The following is a 22,104-nucleotide window of genomic DNA, read 5'->3' on the forward strand; positions in this document are numbered from 1 at the left end:
AGGCAAGGGACAAAGAATCGTGGAGGCAGAAGGACCCTTTCACCTCCAGGTGGGTCTTTGATGGGGTGATCTTGGCAAACATATCCCTGTTCTGTAGTTTGCAAGATGACAGCAGGACCCTGACCTGTCAGTCTGACATCTTTCCCAAGACGAAACACACAAAAGTTCAATTTTCAAAACTGGTGAACTGTTTCCTGTGAGCCATTTACTTTCACATTCCACCTTCATTACCTACCAGAAGGCTTCCTAGGAACTTCTGACTTTCAGTAATGCAATAGAAGAAATAGCTTTTACATTATTTTTACAGCTAGAAATGTGGTAGAAAGGTAGTTTTCTTTAAGCTGCAACAGAAATAATTATTTTAAAGTGTTAGGAATGTGTCCTTTACATTTGGATTTATTCTTGTTTGTAATACTATAGAGTGCACTGCCACACATGAAACCTATACAGTAAAAGCTGTTATTGAATTAGTAACTATTCACTGTATTAATTTTCACTCCCATTCCCAGTGTTTGGTCTCATTTCTCCCATGAAAGGGAATATGACCTGAGCACAGGGCTGTTTGCTACATTCCTAGTTACACAATAAGTTAAGGCAACCTGAGTCCATCACATTTCATTTACTTAATTTAGATGTCACTTAGAGAAAACAAACCAACAAACCTCTCAAACATGAGACATGCAGGGCAAATATTAAAGACTCAATGGGCACGTCTACACGAGATGCTACGGCACTGTAGCATCCAGTAGCAAAAACCATGATGCCACCACTATGTCACCATTGCAATGAGCTTCCTCATTATAGCATACGGCTACAGCAACGGAGCAGCCAAAAATAACCCTGCGTGGCTGGCACGGTGCAGTACAGCCTATTACTGCACCGTCTTCTAGTACTTCCAAAATACTTTGAGTACTGCCATACAGCCATGTGTAGACACGCTCAATAATGCAGGAGTTCAAAGGCATAAACATTTCCATATCAGCAGCACCTTTTCTTCCTGCCACAAAGCCAAATCTCATTTATTTGTCACCTGACCCCAAACTTACACAAAATACCTCCTTCTGTCCCTATACACAATACCATTTAACCAGACCTGAGAAACGGGCTTTATAGCGTGACAATGCAAAGCCCAAGAGTAGGACGAATTTCAGTTGCAGAACATCTTTAGTATGATAGTTTTACTGTATTTTCTATCCTTAAATAACTAGTGATATAAAGAACATGAGGCCTAACATCCCAGCCACTACCACCTGAAACATTCCTTTACTGCGTTGTTTTAGATATAATGAAGAACAGGCTAACAGGTGAATTACTAGCATGGAAATAATAGGCTTATTGTTTTCATAAACTATATAAAAGCATGCTTTACCCATATGTAAAAAAACACTAGTAATAATATTAAAACCTCTGGAACTGTACACAAGTGTACAACAGATTCTATTAAGCTAGTTTTTGTGCAGCTCAGAAATTGCCAGGGTGAACTAAAAAAAAAAAAAAACGTGAAATTTTTCCAGTTTGAGCATCAGAAGTTAGGTACCTGAAAAAACCTGGCTTTGAGCCTGTGATGCAGAATAAAAGAGAATAAAGGCACTTTCAGATGGTTTGACTCCTACAAAATGGTAAAAAGTACCATGGCAATATAAAATATAAAAGGGAAGAAGACACAAATTATTAACAACAAAAAAACTAGTTAAAAATTCCAAGTACCAACCATCAGATAAATTAGAATAATCAAGACGAACAACAAGATGACAAAAAACATTAATTAAAACCTAACTGCCCCCACTCAGAACAAAGCATGTGTTAAAGAATATTAATACAATGTAATGAAAAAGCCATCAATGAAGGCAGAATGGGAAAATAATGATTCAAATGCATTTTAACCAGCCCTAGTGTATTTCTTTATTATTCATAGACAATTTTATTGTTCTGGCTTCTAAACAGCTTTTCATAATAATTTGAACCCAATTCTGATCTCTACACTTGCTATGCCTAGTGTGCAGCGATCCCTGCTTTACACCCCTGCATGTGAGATTAGCATCGTGTCCATTGCCTGTAAAGGAACTGTGTGTTTGTCTGAATTATGGCATGCTTGCTTTGACTACAATCCCTAAGTGCATTTGCTTCTTAGGACAAGTTACTCATCCCTCTAGAGAAATAACAAATAAGCAGGCATCAATTCTAGGGGAAAAATGATTATGAAAGGCTTAGCTGGGAGCATGCGCTCACAACAGGAGGGTTTGTACAAATGTGGTGTTCAGAGTAATTTTGAAGATCGATACTTTCAGAAAGCAGGTTGCTTCTTTGTCGGAGACTAGATATTTCTACCAGTTTGAAGGGGAGACTTAGGGACCATAGTATAGGGGTTTTTGCACTGGGAAGGGAGTGACGGTGCTAGAAAACTTTTCCTAAGACATTCCTGTGTCAAGACATTCTTTGTCCCACCCACTTTCTCCCCTTCTCCTACATCTACCCCTGTAGGTTATGTACTGTCCAGCATTTGTTTTCCATTTATGCACTGATGGTAAGACCAGTGAGTTACAAAACTATACTGGTTGAGAGAGTTTTCTGGAAGTCAACAAAGATTGGACACAGGGAACAGCAAGGTATCAAGAAGGAAGGGGCTATGTAAGTACAGGAGGGGCTTAGTAGGTGCAAGAGACTCTGATGGGATGGATCAGATGGTTGGAGGAGTGTTGGGTAGAACTGACTGGCAGAATAGACTTTGAAATTCATTTTCATTCCACATTGGATTAAAAATAAAACTTTTCTTTATTGGGGAAATAGTAGGAAGTGAGAGGACAGAAAGTGTGATTATCAGAGCATATTTAAAGCTTGCTGGTTAAAGGACTTCCTGTCAGGTGGAAGTTCAAGTCCCTGTCCCACTTTCAGAGTAGAGTGCTTCATCACAGATGACTCTTCGCAGGTAAAGGCAGCACTTGAATCTGGGTCTCACAGACAAAACTACTGCCCCTCAGCACCAAATGATAGAGTATGAAAAAGTCAGTTTTTTCATCTCTCACCAAAAATCCCAAATATGAACCACCTCCAACCCAATATTTCAGCATCCCTTAATTTTCTCAAGAGCATTTCAATCAGCTCTACTGCTCTTGGTATCGGGGTGTTTCAAGGGAAGAGTGAGGACCGACTTCACTGAGGACAGTGCTATAGGAGGTTAAAAAGGATTATTAGAGTATTGCACCATAATATTCTAATTATTGGCTAAATGAAGCTGGTCTGAGCTATACCACTCCTTACAACACCCTTTCAGAAGGCTATAGTTTACGGGTGTTTAATTGAGCATTGAAATGCTTGTCATGGAACATGGGGAAAACAATAGCTTTTGTCAACAGCAACTCTGAATTAAAAAATGGATAGAACAGATATCTGCAATAGCAAGCTCTAGCTATGGAGATACTAATCAATATTAAAGGAGCTGGTTAAGAGCATCAGTTCGGTCTATTCAGCAATCTTCGTTAATGCAGGTCATGGAGCAGGTTCTTATTTTGCTGTTTTATTATGGGCATACAAAACTCCGTACACTCCTGAATTAGTGTGAAACACAGTGGTATTTTTAAATTAAAAAAAAAAGTTTTAAAATGACACTTTACCTGCAAGGCACAACATGAATGATTGCAGCACAAGCAGTTCCCATAGCAACCTCATTTTCAGTTTCCGAGGTCAAAGGAGGCTCAAGTCCAATAACTAGTGAATAGAATGCTGCTTCTTTAAAATTTTATACAACCTTTAATCTGTGGGGGGAAGGAGACAAAAAAAGAGAGACATTACAATAAGATTTCAGATTACATCTCTGTATGCTCGTTGAGAACCTATCTTTCCATGTGATATCAATAAAATTTGCATATGAAGGGTCACAGAGAAACCGGTCGGGTTGTTTAAGTCACCCAGAGAGATTATGGAGAAAAAAAAAAAGAGTGGCTACTGTGGATGTTTTTGGTATTTGCTACAGAACCCATATTTATGAGGGATGTGGTCAGAGCATAAAATAGGATCTACCTCCTCTGTGGCTTTGAAAAAAACATCTAAAACCCCTTGGCCATCTTAACCAATGTTCTCATCTCTAAAATTCACTTGTTCTCCTTGCTGGGGCACAATGAGGGTTATGAGCTACTTCCACGAGGTAGTTCATTGCGTAGGACATTTTGAAGAACTTTCCAAAACTGTATTATCATCTCTCTCTCGTCTGATAGCTTCAGTGCCTTCGGTATTTCTGGAGCTGACCTGCTGAGCGTGCCTGATTGTGGCTACCTCCAGAAAGTAATTGTTGCTGGAGGGAAGTGAGATCAGCAGTCCAGGACACTGCTTCCCCAGATCTCAAATGGCATAAACAGCTTAGGACTGATTGGCTACACGGTAACTCCAATTTTCTGCACGACACCATGTTGTGCTACCAGCAGGCCAGCTAGGGGGCAAAATCCTGTCAAACTTTGAGTGTCTCCTATCCATTTGTCTTGACATAGTTTACTTTCAGGAAAGCCTGGCTCCGTTCCTTCATGGGCCCCAGGGCTTTTGTCTGAACCACAATCCCTTCTACGTGCTTGGCTCTGAAACTCATCAATAAACGTATAAGGATTGCCGAATGAAACTGAATGATCTCCTCCATTCCCCCTAGTACATGCCACCTAGCAAACCACTCCCTGTAACATCCAAATTACAATCTAGGGTGGTGTACCCCCTTTACATTCAGGCTCCTCTTCTGAAATAACCAAAAGAAACACTGATATATTCACAAATAAGTAAGTCCATCCAAACATACATTCTTATTATTTATTCATATAGCCAATGTCTAGATGTTAAGGGGCCTTCGTGTTTACAAGACAAGCTGCATAACTAATAGAAAGTAAAGTGGTATCATCAGAGGTCTTTGCTTGCTTTTGTGAGTTAAAATTCTGTGAGTTGATAAGATTCTTCTAATAAAGCCGGGTTCAACGTGCTGAGAAGACTAAGGATCCTTATCTTCTAATCTGCCGATGTAAGTAGAAGGGGGGGTGAAAACTAATTGAATATATTCAGGTATTCTGACATGCACAGTGATTAGACTGGCAGTAGATAAGCAAGAAGTGCTGATCAATGAAAACTAATAACATCTTAAGTGAATGATTAGGGTATTAATAATTAATTTCATAAGGAAAATGTCATCAGAACTCCGAACCGATCTACAGCATTAAGCAGTTTCTCTTGCAGCACCTTCAGAGAGCTCGAGAAAAGTATCCAATAGCACAAGACAGATTGCCAACACAGTAAACTGCTTGTTTTTTCCATATGTGCCAAATTTTGCCCTCAGGTCCAAAAGTGCAAGTGCAAAGAAACTTCACAGACCTCAGAGCAGGTGCTTTCCATTTACATCAGTGTAAGCGACAAGGGAATTTTGCCCTGTGCTTAACATCATCCTCTGAAATTCTTTCAAGTATTTTGGCTTTCCAACATAATATCCTCAATAAGCAGATATCTCTATTGCATCCAGGGCTGTTTATAAAATTCTTCTCTATTATACTGCAATTCAATTCAGGTTCAGAATTATTTTTCTCACTGTGGAGTAAGCTAAGTGGGACTTGAGCAGAACAATCACTTGCACACAACATTTCCTTTGGTACCCAATTAAGAACACAAGAGGTATAACACTTATTATAACCTTCACCTCCTGCCAAAAATATATATCTAATGCACACATGGAGCCATTACCTAAAGACACAGAAATCATGATATAAAAAGACTAACCAAAACAGCTATCATTAAGTAGACTAATAACGGCAGCACCAATTTCTGAGTGGTCTGCAAAGACCTCTGTGTTTGCATCTAGAAATTATTATAACATCCATTTGCTCATGAAAAACTGAGGATTAAAGTCTCCATCCGAAGATCATTGAGGCTAAGTACAGTGAAAAAGCCCAAGGTTGAATTAATTCAATCTTCACAGGTTAGTCTAAGCTGCGTAAATTGAATCAATAAGCAAGTGAACAGACATTTACTTTGCATTCTGGAAATTCAGCCACATGCCTGCAGTGGCCCAGGCCAGAAGCTGGCATGGTGGAGAGGAGGGGGGAGACACTAGAGCATGCCTCCCTGCTCAGCTGGAGCAGATAGTGTGAGATAAGGCTAGCCTGCCCACCCTGTGAGGCGAGGTTTGCAGGGGGGGCAAAGCATCCTGGGATGCTGGAAGACTGTGAATTGACTTGAATCTGCAGGGGATGTTGGACAGAAGTTCAATAAACCAATTTAACCTAAATCAGTTAAGTCTGATACTGCATCCATCCAGTTTTATCTTAAACTGGTTTTGACCATTTAGCAAGGGATTTATGTGCACCAAACTTCTGTTGTGTTACAGAGTTGAACGGATTTCCAATCACTCATGCCGGTCTATGTGTAATTTCTGTCCCTATCCTGAGAGATTTCAATTTATTCAGTGAACTTTGGAGATCAAACTCCAAGTGACTGAAGTAGTGAACAAGCAGCATATCAGAAACCAAAATCCTGTGGTCATAGACACTTCTCTTCTCCATCTCATTCATTTTCTTTCCTCATTCACCATCCCCATCGGAAAGTAGTCTAGTACGTGTCATTTATGAAGCCTACTCTGCAATTTATAACTCCTCCTCTCTATTGCCTCTGTGACATGCTGATCTTCTGGGGACAAGCGCCAAAAGGGGCCATCATTTCTGAGGCAATCAATGAGGAAAGATAGGTGCTCTTATAGTCGTGCCCTTTGTGTTTGTGCTGAACCTGGTCTTAGCTCTTCAGATTGTAGAAGTGTTAAGGTGGTTTATAAGTACACATGGCTGTGCAATATGCAACCATTACATCTTTGGGGGGAATAGCTTCTAAACTTTAGAGGTTTTAAAAAATAATGTGCATAGCAATGTGAACAAAGATCAATGACTGCTCCCCACCCATACTATTCCTGTAAATTCACAGATTCACAGAAGTTTAGGGCTGGAAGGGACCTCATGAAATCATCGGGTCTATTTCTGCTCTGGGCAGAAATGACTAAACCCATTATAAAAAGGAATGCAAGATGGAAGCTACTTTCCAATTTATCAAAGCAGTTTAATACAAGCACCTACACTGATTTTAGCCAAACATAAAAATATGATATATTCAACACAGCTAATAATCAAATACTGCAAAAAAAGTTGAAAATGCTCCCATTAGCTGAAATTCTGATTACTGAAATACATTTTGTCTAATCAGCAGGCACGACCTGACTATGTTCCAAGGAGAAGGATATTCAGACAATCAGCACTGAAGGTCTTATCATTAAGGGCTCTATTGCACTTGGTCTCCTTCAGGATTTCCAGTGATGTCAAAGTACATGCACTTATGTGGGAAAGCCAGTATCTATAATAATTATATTCTGATACTTTCTTTGAGGATGTGTTAGCAGATATATGGAATTCACCAAAGCAATGGACCAGTACCTTGTTCTGATGTTATTCCCAGAAATGTTATTGCTGAAAGCAACTAATTCCTGGAATGATATTACAGTTTCAGGAGCATTATCTTTCTGGTACTATATAAGAGTCTTCCCAGAAGTCCCACTGAAGAAAAGCACTTGGATATTTGGCATGGCATCCCAGCTCTGGCACTGCATAACAGGCTGCTTACAGACATGAAAAAATAGCAAAAACAAAAACAGTGCTTTACTTTCAGCTGAGTGTCCCCCCGCACAGAGTAAAACGCACGCCCAGAAAAGGCAGCATGTTAGTTTGATCTGGCTCCTCAACATCTGTACAGATCATGTACTTTAGCAGGGCTTTTTGGTGCTTTTATGTAATAGCTGATTAAATTGGCTTTCAGCACCAAAAAGCCCCACTGAAGCGCCCAATCTGTACAGATGCTGGGGAGCCAGGTCAAACTAATGTGCTTCGACATTCAGTAAAGTGCTAGGTTCCCCCCTGCCCCGTGTCTGTAAGAGGCCATAAAATATCTACATAGTTCCTAACTGGATCTGCAGGAAGGTCTCCCAAAGAAACGCTAGCTCCCTTTTATGAGACAGTAAAATATGACCTAGACAGATTAAAAGAGCTAAATGATCAAATTTTTTTATCTAGGTGATTAAAAATAACTCTTATCAAGAATGGCAACATTTAAGATACTACTATATTCTCCGCCCCTTAGAAATTCAGATTCTTCTCCAGGCTCCACTAAAGAGCCTGATTCTGAAAACCTTTTTCTAATACATTTATTTGTTATTCACACCAGTAGGCCCATTGTTGACAGCTCTGTCATAACCGTTGAAACACGCCAACTTTTTATTCCAGCGCCCTTATAACAGGAAACAATCATGCATGAGTCTAATTTAGATGATTGAATAGGACCTTCCTATCTTTAGTTTCTACATTTCCTTGTATAGTGCTTGGAGAGCACTTCTAGAAGGAATTAGAGCGAGATTGAGAACTTGTAAAAGTTTTCATTTTGATTTCGAAAGTGAATTATTTTTGCAGTTGAAGTAATATGCAATTATTTTTTTAAAGAGATGGAAGTAGATAACCATGACTGGAATGCTAATGGTATCCCCAATGAAACATCCCACTCTGACACACCTGTGCAGATGCTTTGCTAACCTTACTTTTGGTAATGCCATCCATCCGTAGCAAATTCTTTTGACAGGCACCTCTGTTTGTAATTGGATTTTGATACAGAAAGTTGACTGTGAAGCTTTGAGCATGATAAGGTAAGAGAAGAAACAAGATGCTCACCAAAGTGGAAATATTTGGGGTTAATCTTTCCAGGGGCACTAAGGATACCATGTTCTCATTAATTAATTGCATTTGCAATTGTGGGTGTTTGGCACTTTGGGGTGATGGTGGGGGTGCACCATCTGGGGGAGGGAAAAAAACCCGAGCCAATAGCCCTTCGGGTACTGTGGTTGGTGAGTGCCGTTAGAAAAGAAAGCTAACAGATGGGATGCCTCTTTCCCCCCACTCAGCAGGAGAGTTGCAGGAGTGTTTGTTGGGAACATTAGCGGGCAGACTTCATTGTATGAACCCTTTGTTTTGTGAGGATCCTAATGTAAAATTTGCAAAATGCCTCGGGCTCGGATCTACCATAGTAATAGTAGCAAGAAAGATTTCTTAGCAAACATCTCACGTTTGTTTTTCTTCTGCCCACTGGTGTGCTGCAGAGTGCCAATTCTGCTAAACTCCAAAATAAATCACTGTTAATGAAGCATGTTGCACATACAGACAGCAACAGGCATTTTTTAATCACCTAAACAAAAGAAGAGCTAAAGGTAAGCATGAAACACTCTAAACCCTAATATATGAGTTGTCAGATTTAAAGTGGCAAGTACCCCATGACTTTCACAGCTCTTACTTGAGTGCAGGTAGGAGCACAAATACTTGGGAGTTGATTCATCACTTTCTACATCCTTGTTTTCCAGCGATGTACCAGTATGGGTTCTAAGCCCTCTTCCCCCAGAAATATAAAAGTCATTTTTGAACTTAGGATGCAAGCAACCAAGAGAAAGCACCAAAGACCAACCAGGAGAGATGAGTTAACCTCTTCATTGCTGCCCAGCTGCACATAATCTGCAGCCAAAAAACCTCTTTCAGCAATTAGCGTTATGAATGTCAAGAGCAGTAAGAGAGTCTATGGCACATGTCCATGCAGTAATGTACCAGCTGGCAGCACACGATGTAAGGCAAGTTCCAGTCCTCCTGAATGCCAGGGGTTGGTACTCTTTCAGGAAGGTGGTCTCCTTCCACAATGGCTTGACACAGGAACAGGAGCCTCTCGCCGGCTGTTACTGTGGCCTCAATATTGCAACCCCCTTATAGCCAGAGCACTGAGTTCAGAGAAATGACCAGAGCACCGCAACACATCACAGGCTGGTCCCCTACTCATCCCAAACCATGTCATCACCAGAGTTTGCAATAGCTGCCAAAGGAGTACAACTGAGAGTTAAAGAAAGGCCACACAGGGCCGCATTTTCCTATCAGCTTACTTTCAGGAACATCCAGATACAAAAAAAGAGCCACTGAGATGGGCTCAGTGTTTGGCAATGAATCTAAAAAGCAAATTTTAGCAGGGCAGCACCCAATGATTTTTTTTTAAAACTCCCTTCTTAGTTTTATACTAGTAAATAATTATAAATAATTTGAAAATTTGAACCCACACTCAAGGCTCTAGTGATTTTTTCAAAAATGACTTCTTATTAGCAGTTATAATATAGACACTGATGCACAGAAAGGTTGTCACACATCTAAACATATGGCTGATATGCAAACAGAACTAGAAAGCCCAGGTCTTTCTCTACCCAATGGATTAAACAGTGGAAACCCCACCCCTGGAAATACCAAGTTCATTCTCCCTTTCAGCATCCATTCTGCCACTGTGATACAGAGCACTGGGCAAGAAGGACCGATGGTCAGACCCAGAAAATGGCAATTCTTATGTTCGTGCTCTCTCTGTAACTTGCTCAGTCTCATGCAGTCTTCTTGTCTGTTTGAAGACACCGACTACATGCTTTAGTGCCAGGGAGATAAGGTCTCATGCCTTCTCATTCTTAATATGACACAAACTTTAAATGCATGTTAATGTAATAGACAAGTTGAAATGCGTGGAATACATTTAATATTTACCCACTTGATTCAATCACCTTCCAGGGATTATTCGATAGCTGCTTGCTACCAGAATCCCTAAAAGCCTTGCTATGACATAAACAAAAACCTAGAAAAAATAGTTAAAATATTGTTTGGAGTCGCATGATGCAATCAATATTCCCTATGTTATCCTTGGATGGCAATTTAATTAAAAATATTGCTGAATGGTCAGATTAATGAGAAGAGAGAGAATGTATGAGAAGAGATAGAAAATAAACCAGATAAGACCTTTTGAGCATTTTTGTCTGCTTGTTTTCTTTTTTTTAGTCATCTGTGGTCTTCCCAAGGACATAGTAATGCTCAGATTGTAAAAAAAAAAAAAAAAAATTAAAACTCAGGTGTGAGAGGCACTATTGAAGCACTCCTTTTCGGGGCCATAACACACATCTAGCTATTTAAATTGGCATTGTAAGCATGCTGTATAAGCGAGAAAATGCAGGAGATCTTGTTACCTGTTGAGAATAACAAACAGCTTGTGTAAGATGAAAAACCCAGCTAGTAATTTTCAAGGATAAGGTCCTAATTATTTTCAGTTGTTTATATGTTCAGTAATCAAGAGTAGTGGGTTGTTTTATTTTTTGCCAATTTGCTGAGGCTATAAGTGAAAGACAATGGCAAAAATGGGGTGAGTTACTTTAGAAACATTCAAGCGCTCGGAGAAATGTTGGGAGTGTTCACCCTTTGAGGGGGGTCTGCTCTTTCAGACACTTATTCCAACGAGCAGACCTTACTCACCTTTTCTTACTCATACCAGTAAAAGTCTGGGGGATGAGGCCTTCTGCAGCTCAGAGACGTGCCTTAACAGAGGGGGCTCTGTTATCTAATGCTTTGCAGTTCTGTATTTCAAAATATTATTCAAAACTGAACCTGCTACAAGTTGTTTCACGTAACGCTTCTACTTTGATCTTGTAGCATAAGCACTTTCTCCTTATTGGTACACATGGCAGTAATCTTTTCTGTTTTCAAATGAGTTCCTGGCCAGGACTCTACGGGCTCTACAATACTTATAAAAAAAAACATTAAAAATCAAACCCAACCTCATCAAAAATGTTCCTTTTCCTTCCCTCCTGAACACCATAGAGACACAGATTGACTTTGCCTAACGTTTTCAGTCCAGGTCTTGTCAAGCCAAGGGAAGAGTGTGAACTTCGGAGTCAAAAGTCCCTTTCTAAGAATACCCTATCCGAGAACGCTATAAACTCAAACTTGCTTTCTCATGAAAGCCAGTGGGGGTTCAGCTCAAACATTGCAGTTGCTCACAACTATTATATCAAAACCCATGGTTCATTACTACCAGCACTCTAGTTTCCAAAACTATTGTAAAGACCTCCCACCCATAAGAATACCAAGAATACGTCTTTAGTTTGTCATCTGTCTAATTGTCTTTGGTTATCTTCAGTACATCTGATGAATTCCAGGGTTGACAGCTCTCATGCAGTTATAATGGAGTAATTCTGGCCCTTCTTGTAGGAGCTAATGCCAGAAGATCCAACAGAAAACTGTGACCCCATTGTTGTATAAACATATAGCAAAAGACCGTCTCAACCTTGAATCTTACAGTGAATTGCAAAACATTGTGGTGAATCTAACAGAGCTGGAACTCATGTTGTTTGGAGACACCATATTTCCATTATCTGGAAGAGCTTTGTGTTTCTGATGACCTTGAGGCATTCAGTCCCACCTAAGTGCTAATGGTACATCTTTCAGAAAGATCTACTAAATAAAGTTTGGACCTTTTTTGCAGCTTACACAATTTGTGTTTTGCTCTCTTTGGACAACCCACCCCCCTCTCTCCCAGGTTTCCACTGCTGCTGCTCCCAAACTCAAGAAAGAGCTCCACCCTGTTGTTCACGGGATAGTTTTTATCAGCCAAAAAAAAGACACTAAAATACCACATAAAGAATAATGCAACATCAAGCTTCAACATTTGACTTATAAAATCATGTTAACTATTACTCCAGGAGGTTGTAATAAAATTTAAAACACATGCACAGACCACTTCATATGGGTCCTCAGATGTCTTCTGCTTCAGCCACAGGAACTGGGGAGGAGAGAGGGGGCAAAAGGCACGCTGTTTACTTGTGGACAACACACACATGCACACACACACGCATGCACACAGAAACATAATGCGTATCAGGGCTGTGCAAGGCTTCGGACAGAGCTTTGGATCTGGAGAAGCTTCGGACGCTTTGGGGTGAGAAGCAGCACATCTGGGTCGAAGCGCTGCCTCGTTTGGCTTCCTGAAGTGGTTTGGAGCCACCTTGGAGATCCGGCCACAGGGTATAATGGGGAAACAATAAATTATCTATAACTTTGTTGTTTTTGTCTGATTTGGATGAAGTTTTCAGGGTGGTAGAGTCTGCAGAGAGGATAAAGCTTGCCAAGTTTCAAGAAGATCGGTGCAGGGGTTTGGGGGCAACTGTACCCCAAATTCCTGAAAGCAAAACTCCTGTCACATCTATGTATTACAACACAGAGGGGTAAAAACTGCCAGGGTGGTAGCTCTTACAGAGGCCACCAAGCCTGCCAAGTATCAAGGGGATCAGTGCAGGGGTTTGGGGGGAACTGCCCCTCAAGTTGCAGACAAGCAAAACCGGTGCCATGGGTGCTGTGGGACTGTCCGCCTCTGTCCTGGGGCGGGGAGGGGAGACACTGCTGCAGGCCTGGCTGCTGAGCTGCTGTGTTCCCAGTTACCAATCGATCAATCATGATTCACTCAGGGACCAGCTCAATAGCAGTACCTAGCTACTACATAACGACGTAACGAGCATCAATTAGCACCTACAAAACCAGGCTAAGGAGAGAAAAGACTCAACACAGACAATCAACTGCCCCAAGAGAGACGCAGTCTTGGCACTAGTTTTACCTGTCAGCAGCTAGGGGTGCACGACCCCAGAGTCCCCTACACTGATCTCCTCGACAGCTGGCAGGCGTCACAGCAGGGGCCCCCATCCCTGCAGCTATCACCCCGCTGTGCCTGAACACACACAGTGTCACCCATGGCACCAGTTTTGCTGGTCCGCAGCTTGGGGTGCAGTTCCCCCCAAGCCCCTGCACCGATCTTCTTGCAACGTGGCAGGCTTTGTGGCCTCAGTAAGAGCTACCACCCTGCAGTTTTGACCCCCCTGTGTTGTAACACACAGCCGTGACAGGAGTTTGGCTTTCAAGAATGTGGGGTACAGTTCCCCCAAATCCTTCCACCGATCTTCTTAAAACTTGGCAGGTTTCATGCTCTGAGTAGAGGCTACCATCCCTGCAAGTTTCATCCAAATAACACCAAAAAACAACGAAGTTATAGATATTTCATTGATTCAACATTATACCCTATGACCAGATCTCCAAGGCGGCTCTGAAGCTGTGGCCGGATCGAGGTGCAAACCCGGTCCAGAGCTCCCGATCGCATCGTGGCCATCCAAAGCAGCCGGGTCTGAAGCCGGATCAGATCACTGCCGACTTGCACAGGCCTATTGTGTATTTTGCTGTTGAATACACAAGTACATTCAGGACAACAGTGGGATTTTGAATTTTAAGATTCTTGGCTCGTGCTTGACTTTGAAGACAAATCCAACAGTCAGATCTAACAGGGGCATAAACCTATGAAATATCACCCCTGGCTGGGCCCCCTCTGGGACTGCAACTTAATGTACTTTTGATTAGGCTACTGGACATTGGGGAGAAAGAGGAAAGGGTAGTGTATCTTTGCCTTTCTTATAATTTACTTCTCTAGACTTGTGAGGCTGGACTTCTTTGTATTTTTGTGAACAGGTCTGTAGCAGAGGCCAAAATCATCACTCACGTTAAATTAATGTAAGAGCTGGTTTTGATCATTTTAAAAGTGTACACCATTCTAGGAATAGATAGTTTTTCAGGGTCTAATATTTACTGGTACTTAGAAATCAACTATCATAGCACAGCATATAGATGTTATATAATATGTACTGTAGCACAGCACATAGGTCTTATATAATATGGATGAAACAGCTATAGTTTCCCACTGGTTTTAAGGTGTTTCCAAACTGCAGACTGTCAGTATTACTCGCACATTTTCAGAGATGGAATCATTAACGCGTACAAGATGTGATAAACTATGATAAGCCACAATGGAAGTTTCCTAAAACATGTGTCCTATAAAATCCAAATCTTCACAATAACACGTATTCTACGTTTATAAAGCCTAATCTTTTCAAATCTTGCTTTTTTAACCTGCTAACTATTATAGCTGTTGCTGTGAGTTCTGAGATGAAAATTGGCCTTTCACAGGTAGCCCTTTCACAATACAAAAGAAGGAAGAAATAAAAAAGATGGCAAGGAGAGAAGAAGGGTAATAGGAAAGTGCCAATGGCATTTCTCGCTGAGCTCTACCCACTTCTCATTATTCTCATACCGCATTTGTCAGATACGTTGCTGAAATTATCCTCCTTAGAGGTGCGCTTAAATGACATGCAAGTCACATATTATACAATTCATATTAATATCTGGCAGGTGATAAAGCAAACAATCTATGAAATCACACGTACCATGTTTTAAACATATGCTCCCGATAACTGGATGGCAGATGCTTTTTTAATAAAATATTTAAATACCTTAAAAAACAAAACATCAATCTCATCACATTTTCTGTGTTTTCTCCCTTTAGACATGTATTTATCCTGATTAGGTAGAGATTTCATTTCACGGCATCACAAGAAGTTATATACCTCAACAGATGCAAGTTCCCAGTTCACCCTAGTCATTTATATTTGTCAGCCCTTTTTTGGTCTTTAGTGCATAATTTGTTACTGTGCATCTGTTGTAGCACTGTCACACATCTCGGTCATGATCTAAAGCACATGAACAGGTACAGAGTTGTCACTAAGAAAGCTAGTCCCCTGCACGACTTTGTTCTGTTCGCTGCATGGTCAGTTGTCTCCTTCAACTTGACAAACAAATCCAAGTTAAAGATACCAGGTATTTTTTCCACTCTGCACTACCATGTGGATTCTCCATGCCAAGAGCATGCCTAGCACAACTGAGTCAGTTTTTCAAATTTCTATCTTCAAATCTTACTGATTTCAACAGGAAGCACAGACCACTGACAGGCAACTCAGTAAAACATCATATTTCTGAAAAGTAGTAGGCCTCTTATTTGCATGACTCTACTTTCTCCTGAATGAACCCAGGAAAGTTAGTGAGCAGATGCATGGAAACAATCTTATGGCGTATTTCACTCCATCTTAGTGTTGTCCACATGCTCCTTCTCTCCACAGCTTATGGTGATATACCAAGAAGATCCAAAATTACCAGATGATGGTGATGTATGGGTGTCACATGTGGTGGTACCAGCTATACAAAACACAGGCCACCTTTTGCATAATGCATAACTTGCTCCTCAGCTGTTAAACAACAACTGAAATATTCAAAATACAATGAGAGAATATACATACTTCTAACTAATATTATCACACTTCACTGTCACTGGAGGGATGTTCAGATAATTGAGATGATGTTCAGTGTGGCAAATTATGATCTACAGCAGAGGCTCACAAACTTTTTCTTATTGCGTACCTCCTTCCAGACTTACTAGCTGCCTGTGTACCCCTACCAGCAAACATTTTATATATCAACTCCTTAAATACCAATTATTATTACAATGAAAATTAAATTGGCCTCTGCATAATTTCTCCCGTGTACCCCCCCAGAGGTACATGTACCACAGTTTGGGAACCCCTGATCAACAGGACCCAATGCACAGGTTTCTCTTGCTGCCTAACACAGAACACACGGGTCTGATATTGGGTAGTCATATTTTATCTCCTAAGAGAAATTGGCTAAATGTCTGAAGTAGGGTGGAGAGACTGCTAAGGGAACTCCTTAACAGTTACGCAAATAAAAATGGTAAAAAGGTAAAAAATGTAAGTGCATCTATTCAATACTCACTGCCTCCCCCAGTTTTTGCATGCATCTTCTTATAATGTAAATGACTTGATCCAAGGAGATGACTACCCCTACTTTTATACTATATATAGCACATCTGGGTTGAAATCCAAGATCAGAGACTTTGGACACCACCACTGTGAAATTCCCAAACAAAAACAAAAAACCAATAATACTAACGACTTACAGTATTCCCTGTTCTCCTTTATTGTAAAGAAAAACGACTTAAAAGAATCAATATTGTGCCTCAAAGAAGTGCTAAATATTCCCAGTTGCATAATGTTACTCTTTATACCTGTAAAGCAGACTGGAGATGCCATGAAGAAAACAACACTAATGAAAGTTTTGGGTTTTTTTTTTAAGGAACCACTGGATCACTAGATATCATGTAAGTGTTCTTCACAAAGAAAAAAATTACAATTTTCCCTACATTAGGCAGCCATATTTTGGGTGTACTGCACTCCAAATCCTGCAAACGGAAGTAATATCATCATACTAAACACAAACAAACAAAAAGTTGAATTTCATGGGCTATAAGTTGACATTTAGTCTCGGGAAGAAACGGTGTGCTTACTGTCTTCTTAGCCTTCAAACAATTCCTAATTATCTTTAGCAAAAGGTTTTCAATTTAGCCATGTGCAAGTTGAAAGTAAATGGATATTCCATATACTCCAGAAATCATAAATGATAAGACGACATTACACAGACAGATGGTGCAATCAAACTGGTGATCCCCTAACTGGCATGTTGCATATCAATAAGGAGAGAGAGATAGTTAACTATGTCAGTCTTAAGTCAGGCAGAAGGCCAGGCAGAAATGCACCTTATGGACTAACTAAATTGGAGATGTATATTGCATTAGCTTTCCTGAGCAAAAGCTCGCTTCAGCTGCTGATCAGATGCACAGCGTCTGCTGAAGTGAGCTCTTGCTCACAAAAACGTATGAACCTTTGATTCAGTTAGTCTATAAGGTGCAGCTCTACCCTGCCTTCTATCAAGACAGCAGTATGCAAGGCAACTGTTTGCCTCCAGTGTGATAACCAGGCATCTTTCATGAATATAAAATGCAATCTAGAAAAAAAAATCCCATAAGTTTATTAACTTTTCAAACAGAGGGAAGGTTTGTCGTATGCCATCTGTGTTGCACATTCCCACATACAGTCAAATCAACACCATTTATCCCAGCTCACCCATTACCCGCAAAAGATTTCAAACCAGGAAAATTAAGATCCATGAGCCTAAATATTTTTAAGTTTCTGTTCCCACAGAGGGGAAAAAAACATTTTGGAAACCCTTATTATCTGCTTATCGATTGTTTCACCCTCACCCCCAATTTATTTTAAAAGGCTGCCTCCGAATTTAAGTGTTTTAAGTGAACAGCACTATCTTTACCCTAAGACTTTTTCAAACATAAGGTTAGAAGCTTAGCTCTTTATTACTGCGGTGATGCCATTAAAGTTCTACTCCTTTCAGACAAAAAGACATCCTCCCTTATTTTTCAAACTAATGGCATCCAGCGAGCCATACATTTTTTTTCTTGCTGACAAAAATAGGCTTCCTAGAGCAATTGGAAGCAGAAGTAAATAGGGAAGATTTCTCTCTCAGCATCCACTGGTGTATCGAGACCTACAATTCTAGCTGTGAGTGACCTTTCATAAAATTAACATTGTTCGAACTTAGGCGTGGGTGAGTACTGAAAACATATGCATGCCGTGACTTTGTCCAAGTATCAGACAAATCCAGTCTTTTTGTGACCAAGGTCTTTGACAGAAATGTTTTACTAACAATGGTCCTACATATTATTTCATTTTAAGGAGACAGGGCAAACTATTTGCATATAGCATATTTCCAATTAAGAACTCTTTATGCTTCATTCTGCCTGTATACTGGAAACAGGGCCGCACCGTGTGGCATTCGCATGTCATCCAAATAAAACAAATATTGAACATGTTCAACAGCAGCAACGCAGACCTAAAGTTATTTGAATAATTTATATCATTAATACACAGAATAAAATAACTATTTGCTCAACAAAACAATTCTTGAACAACAAAGGCCTCATCAAATAGTTGAGATTATTAACTATTAATAAAATACGAAGCTTTACTTTAAACTTGGAGATCAGTAGACAGCCATACAGTGTTTGCCTCCAACTCTCTAGTAATTAAGGCGCAAAATCCAGGCAACATTATTCTCCTTCCAAGAAGCATCTTAACTCTACAGGTCACATCTGCTAAGAGAGAGGACTCAAAGCGTTATCCCTCCTTCCATGATGAAAATGATATTCCCGAAGTCTGAAAACAAAAGCTGACATTGAGACTGCTGTGCACACTTCAAAATGTAGGTGTCCCACATGAAAGCCTGCTATGTATTCCCCCTGCCAATGTGTCACCAAGCTGGCTGGCTTTGTTTTCCAGTTCATTTAATAACATGGTACTTCCATATCCTTCTGGCAATATTTACAACAAAACCCACTGAAACTGCCTAAAGCAAATCAGGTACAATAAGATTCTCATACCGTGAAATTATTTCCCTGTCCTAGAACTATAACTATTTGTGCCTCAATTTTCACGATGAGCAGCACCCTCAGTGACATCCAGCCTTCCATTCTGACAAAGCAGTTTTGTTTCAGGCTCCCCATGGTTTGAAGTTGAAACAGCAAGTGATTGAAAAAGAACAATAGCCAAAGATGCAGGGTTCTTCAGAGATACTTCCTTGAAATAGAAGAAAATAGTCTGCAGAAAGCCCTGCAAGGAACAGCCCTGTAGAGGTAAAGTGATGGATCAGATCACCTAATGGTACAAAATAGTCTCTCAAATTTAGACTTGCTGTCATTTCCTTGTAGCTGTTTTCTCTGTGCAGTATTTATTACCATTTCAAAAATAGGGGGAAAATATTTTGTGTATCTTGCTGTAAAGTGCCAGAGTAGATCTGGCCAAAAATGTTCGCCTTAAATATCCCTTATTGAAAAATGCAGATTTGGGTCAACTGAAACAGCTTGCAATCTTGTGCTGATTTTGCAGAGCTGTTTCAGTCTAAAAAACAAATACATTATTAAAAAAAAAATCAAAATGCTTTTTTCCTTTACATTTTCAAAATTAAATGTGTAAATTTTTTATAAATTTAAGTGCTGTTTTATTTGGATATATACTTCAATCTTAAACAATCAACTACTTTTAAAAGCCCCAAAATTCAATAAAACATTTGAGATTTGAGAATGAAGGACAAGTCTGCCATAGCCACACAGGAAGCCTGTGACAGAGTGAAGAACCAAACTTGTTTCACAAAGTCCTAACCATTAGCTTAGCCTACCTCTGCTGAACATAAAGCCAAGTAAGGTGAACATATGTGGCTAATTTTTATATCTAATTGGTTACGTCCAAGCAAAATACCCACACGTCTCAAGGATGGCACTTGAAAAGAGAGGCCAAAAACTGACTCAGTTCATTATTTCTTCAATTAGTAATTTCTAGTATGTTATAACATTATAACTGTTAGCCTCTTTTAGCACCAGACCTAGACTAATGCTGTTACACACATAGGTTATTCATACATATGCTTATTTAAATTAATATATGTATGCTTATGTTATATAACAAAATAGATCTGCTGTAGAATATATATTACAAAGTCTAGAAACATTTAACATCTGAGACTTTAACCTTGATGTGGTGGAGAATTAAATTAAAATGCTTTGTATTTTGATTTTATTAAGCTAAACTTTATACCATACAGGCAACCCCCACTTAACGGTTTTAATTGGTTCCTGAAAAACTGGGCATTAAGCAAAACTGAAAGTTTTTGATGACCCAAGATGGCGACCATGTTTTTAATGACCCAAGATGACAACCACGAGCATTATAATGAAACTCACTGAGAGCTAAGTGGAATCAGGTATCAATTTACAATGAGCTTTATAGCGAAACAGCACTAAGCGAAACAGCGTTAAGCAGGGATTGTCTCTATCGTTTTCTTCTTCCAGATTTTAAGGTTAATGTAAAGGATAAAATCATGTACTGTAACTAGCATAAGTAGGACAGGATGAACTATACTGTTCATTTACATTCACAACATTTTAGATAAAAAATAATAAAGACTTGCATTGTCAAGGTCACTGACCCATAGTGTAGCTAGAGTCCATATGAGATGGGCATAAATCTCAAGTCAAGGTTGTTCCCTATCTCATTCCAAGTTAATTAGCAGATTAAGAGTTTCATAACTCTATGTAGCATTAGTCCAGAAACTCTCCATACACAGTTTTGCCTGCGGCAATCTCAGTTACATCCTATCTATGGACAATTCTGTGTGCTTGTTTGAAACATCTCTCAATAACCCTCTGCCATTTACTGTCAATTAGCTAATGCCTTCAAAGAGGTGAAAAGGCTATATTGCAGACAAATTATTATTGACAAAGGTTTGACAATTGGTATCAAAAAGGGAAATCTCCCATATGTTCAAACTTTTCTACAATACATGAACTGTTTCTCATCAGAGGCATCTATAGCATGCACATGCCTTGTAACTTTGACATTTACAGTACATTTTTTATGATTTGTAGGCAACACTCCACAACATCATTTTAATATTAATTTCTACTTTTTTTTTAAATTATTATTTTGAGTGTTGTCGAAAAGTAATCCAATTGTGTTGTGAAGGCACAATTTGAAAGACAGGTATCTTAAAAAATGAGTATCAGAAAATCTTAGTGGTATTTCATCCAATGGACACACAACAGACTCCTGTGTTTGGGTCTGACCCACACGTTCTGAAGGTTACCTTGGTCTGAGTAAAGCTGAAGCAGTAGCTCCTGCCTAGATACAGGCCATCTGCTTATTACTGTTCAACAAAAATAAGACTTCATGACCAATGGCCAACCCTATAATTGGTATTTCCCCTATTGCGTCCTTTTTTCTAACCCAGTTTTTATTATATGCATGTTACCAGCAGAGGACAAAGAATTTTAAGGTATATCAACGAAGAATCAATTCTGTATTTTTGGCAGCAGAGTGGAACTATCTTTGAAATCAGTACATTGGAAGGACTTATTCCCCACTGTGGCTCAAGGATAAAATTTTGGTGTTCATAACATAACTTAAATAACTTTCAGATCATTCTCATCTTAAAGATTAAAAAAAAGACTTCCATGCCTTCCTGAGAGAAAAGGTGATATACACTTTGACTATGAAGCTAATACATTACAGCACTATGAACAGGAAGGGAAGTGAGCCCTGATTCTCAGCCATCCTCAGGGTAGTAAATGATAACAACATATTGATTTTTCAATGCACGGGAGAAACATTAAAGATTTCAAAACCTCTGCAAAATTTCAGAAAACAGAAAGAAAAATAATGTCACTTGGTATAACACCAGCCTGCCTACCCCAAAGGAATGGGGATCCTACCCCCTCTTCCTACCAGTTAGTGAGCTGGTGAACCAGCAAGCAGAAGGCAGCAGCCATAAGCCAGTCTACAACTGGCAGGGATAAAAGATGAAGCAAAGCTGAGCTCATTTGAGCCCAATTACCTCCTGCCCATGGCAGGGGACCGGACTTGATGATCTTACAGGT

General features: G+C 39.8%; 1 protein-coding gene across 4 annotated transcripts in view; it reads right to left on the reverse strand.

The window, feature by feature from the left end:
- The window catches only part of CNTN4 (contactin 4), a 565,520-nt gene that overhangs the window by 275,672 nt on the left and 267,744 nt on the right, over positions 1 to 22,104 (reverse strand). For all 4 annotated transcript variants that reach the window (XM_019536614.1, XM_019536612.1, XM_019536613.1 and 1 more), the window contains exon 3: positions 3,612 to 3,752. In XM_019536614.1, the coding sequence (XP_019392159.1) occupies positions 3,612 to 3,666 (55 nt within the window). In that variant the 5' untranslated portion in view covers positions 3,667 to 3,752. The remainder of the gene's footprint in view (positions 1 to 3,611; positions 3,753 to 22,104) is intronic.

Source organism: Crocodylus porosus, unplaced genomic scaffold (assembly GCF_001723895.1).
Source record: "Crocodylus porosus isolate Cpor-Errol unplaced genomic scaffold, CroPor_comp1, whole genome shotgun sequence".
Lineage (NCBI taxonomy): Eukaryota > Metazoa > Chordata > Crocodylia > Crocodylidae > Crocodylus > Crocodylus porosus.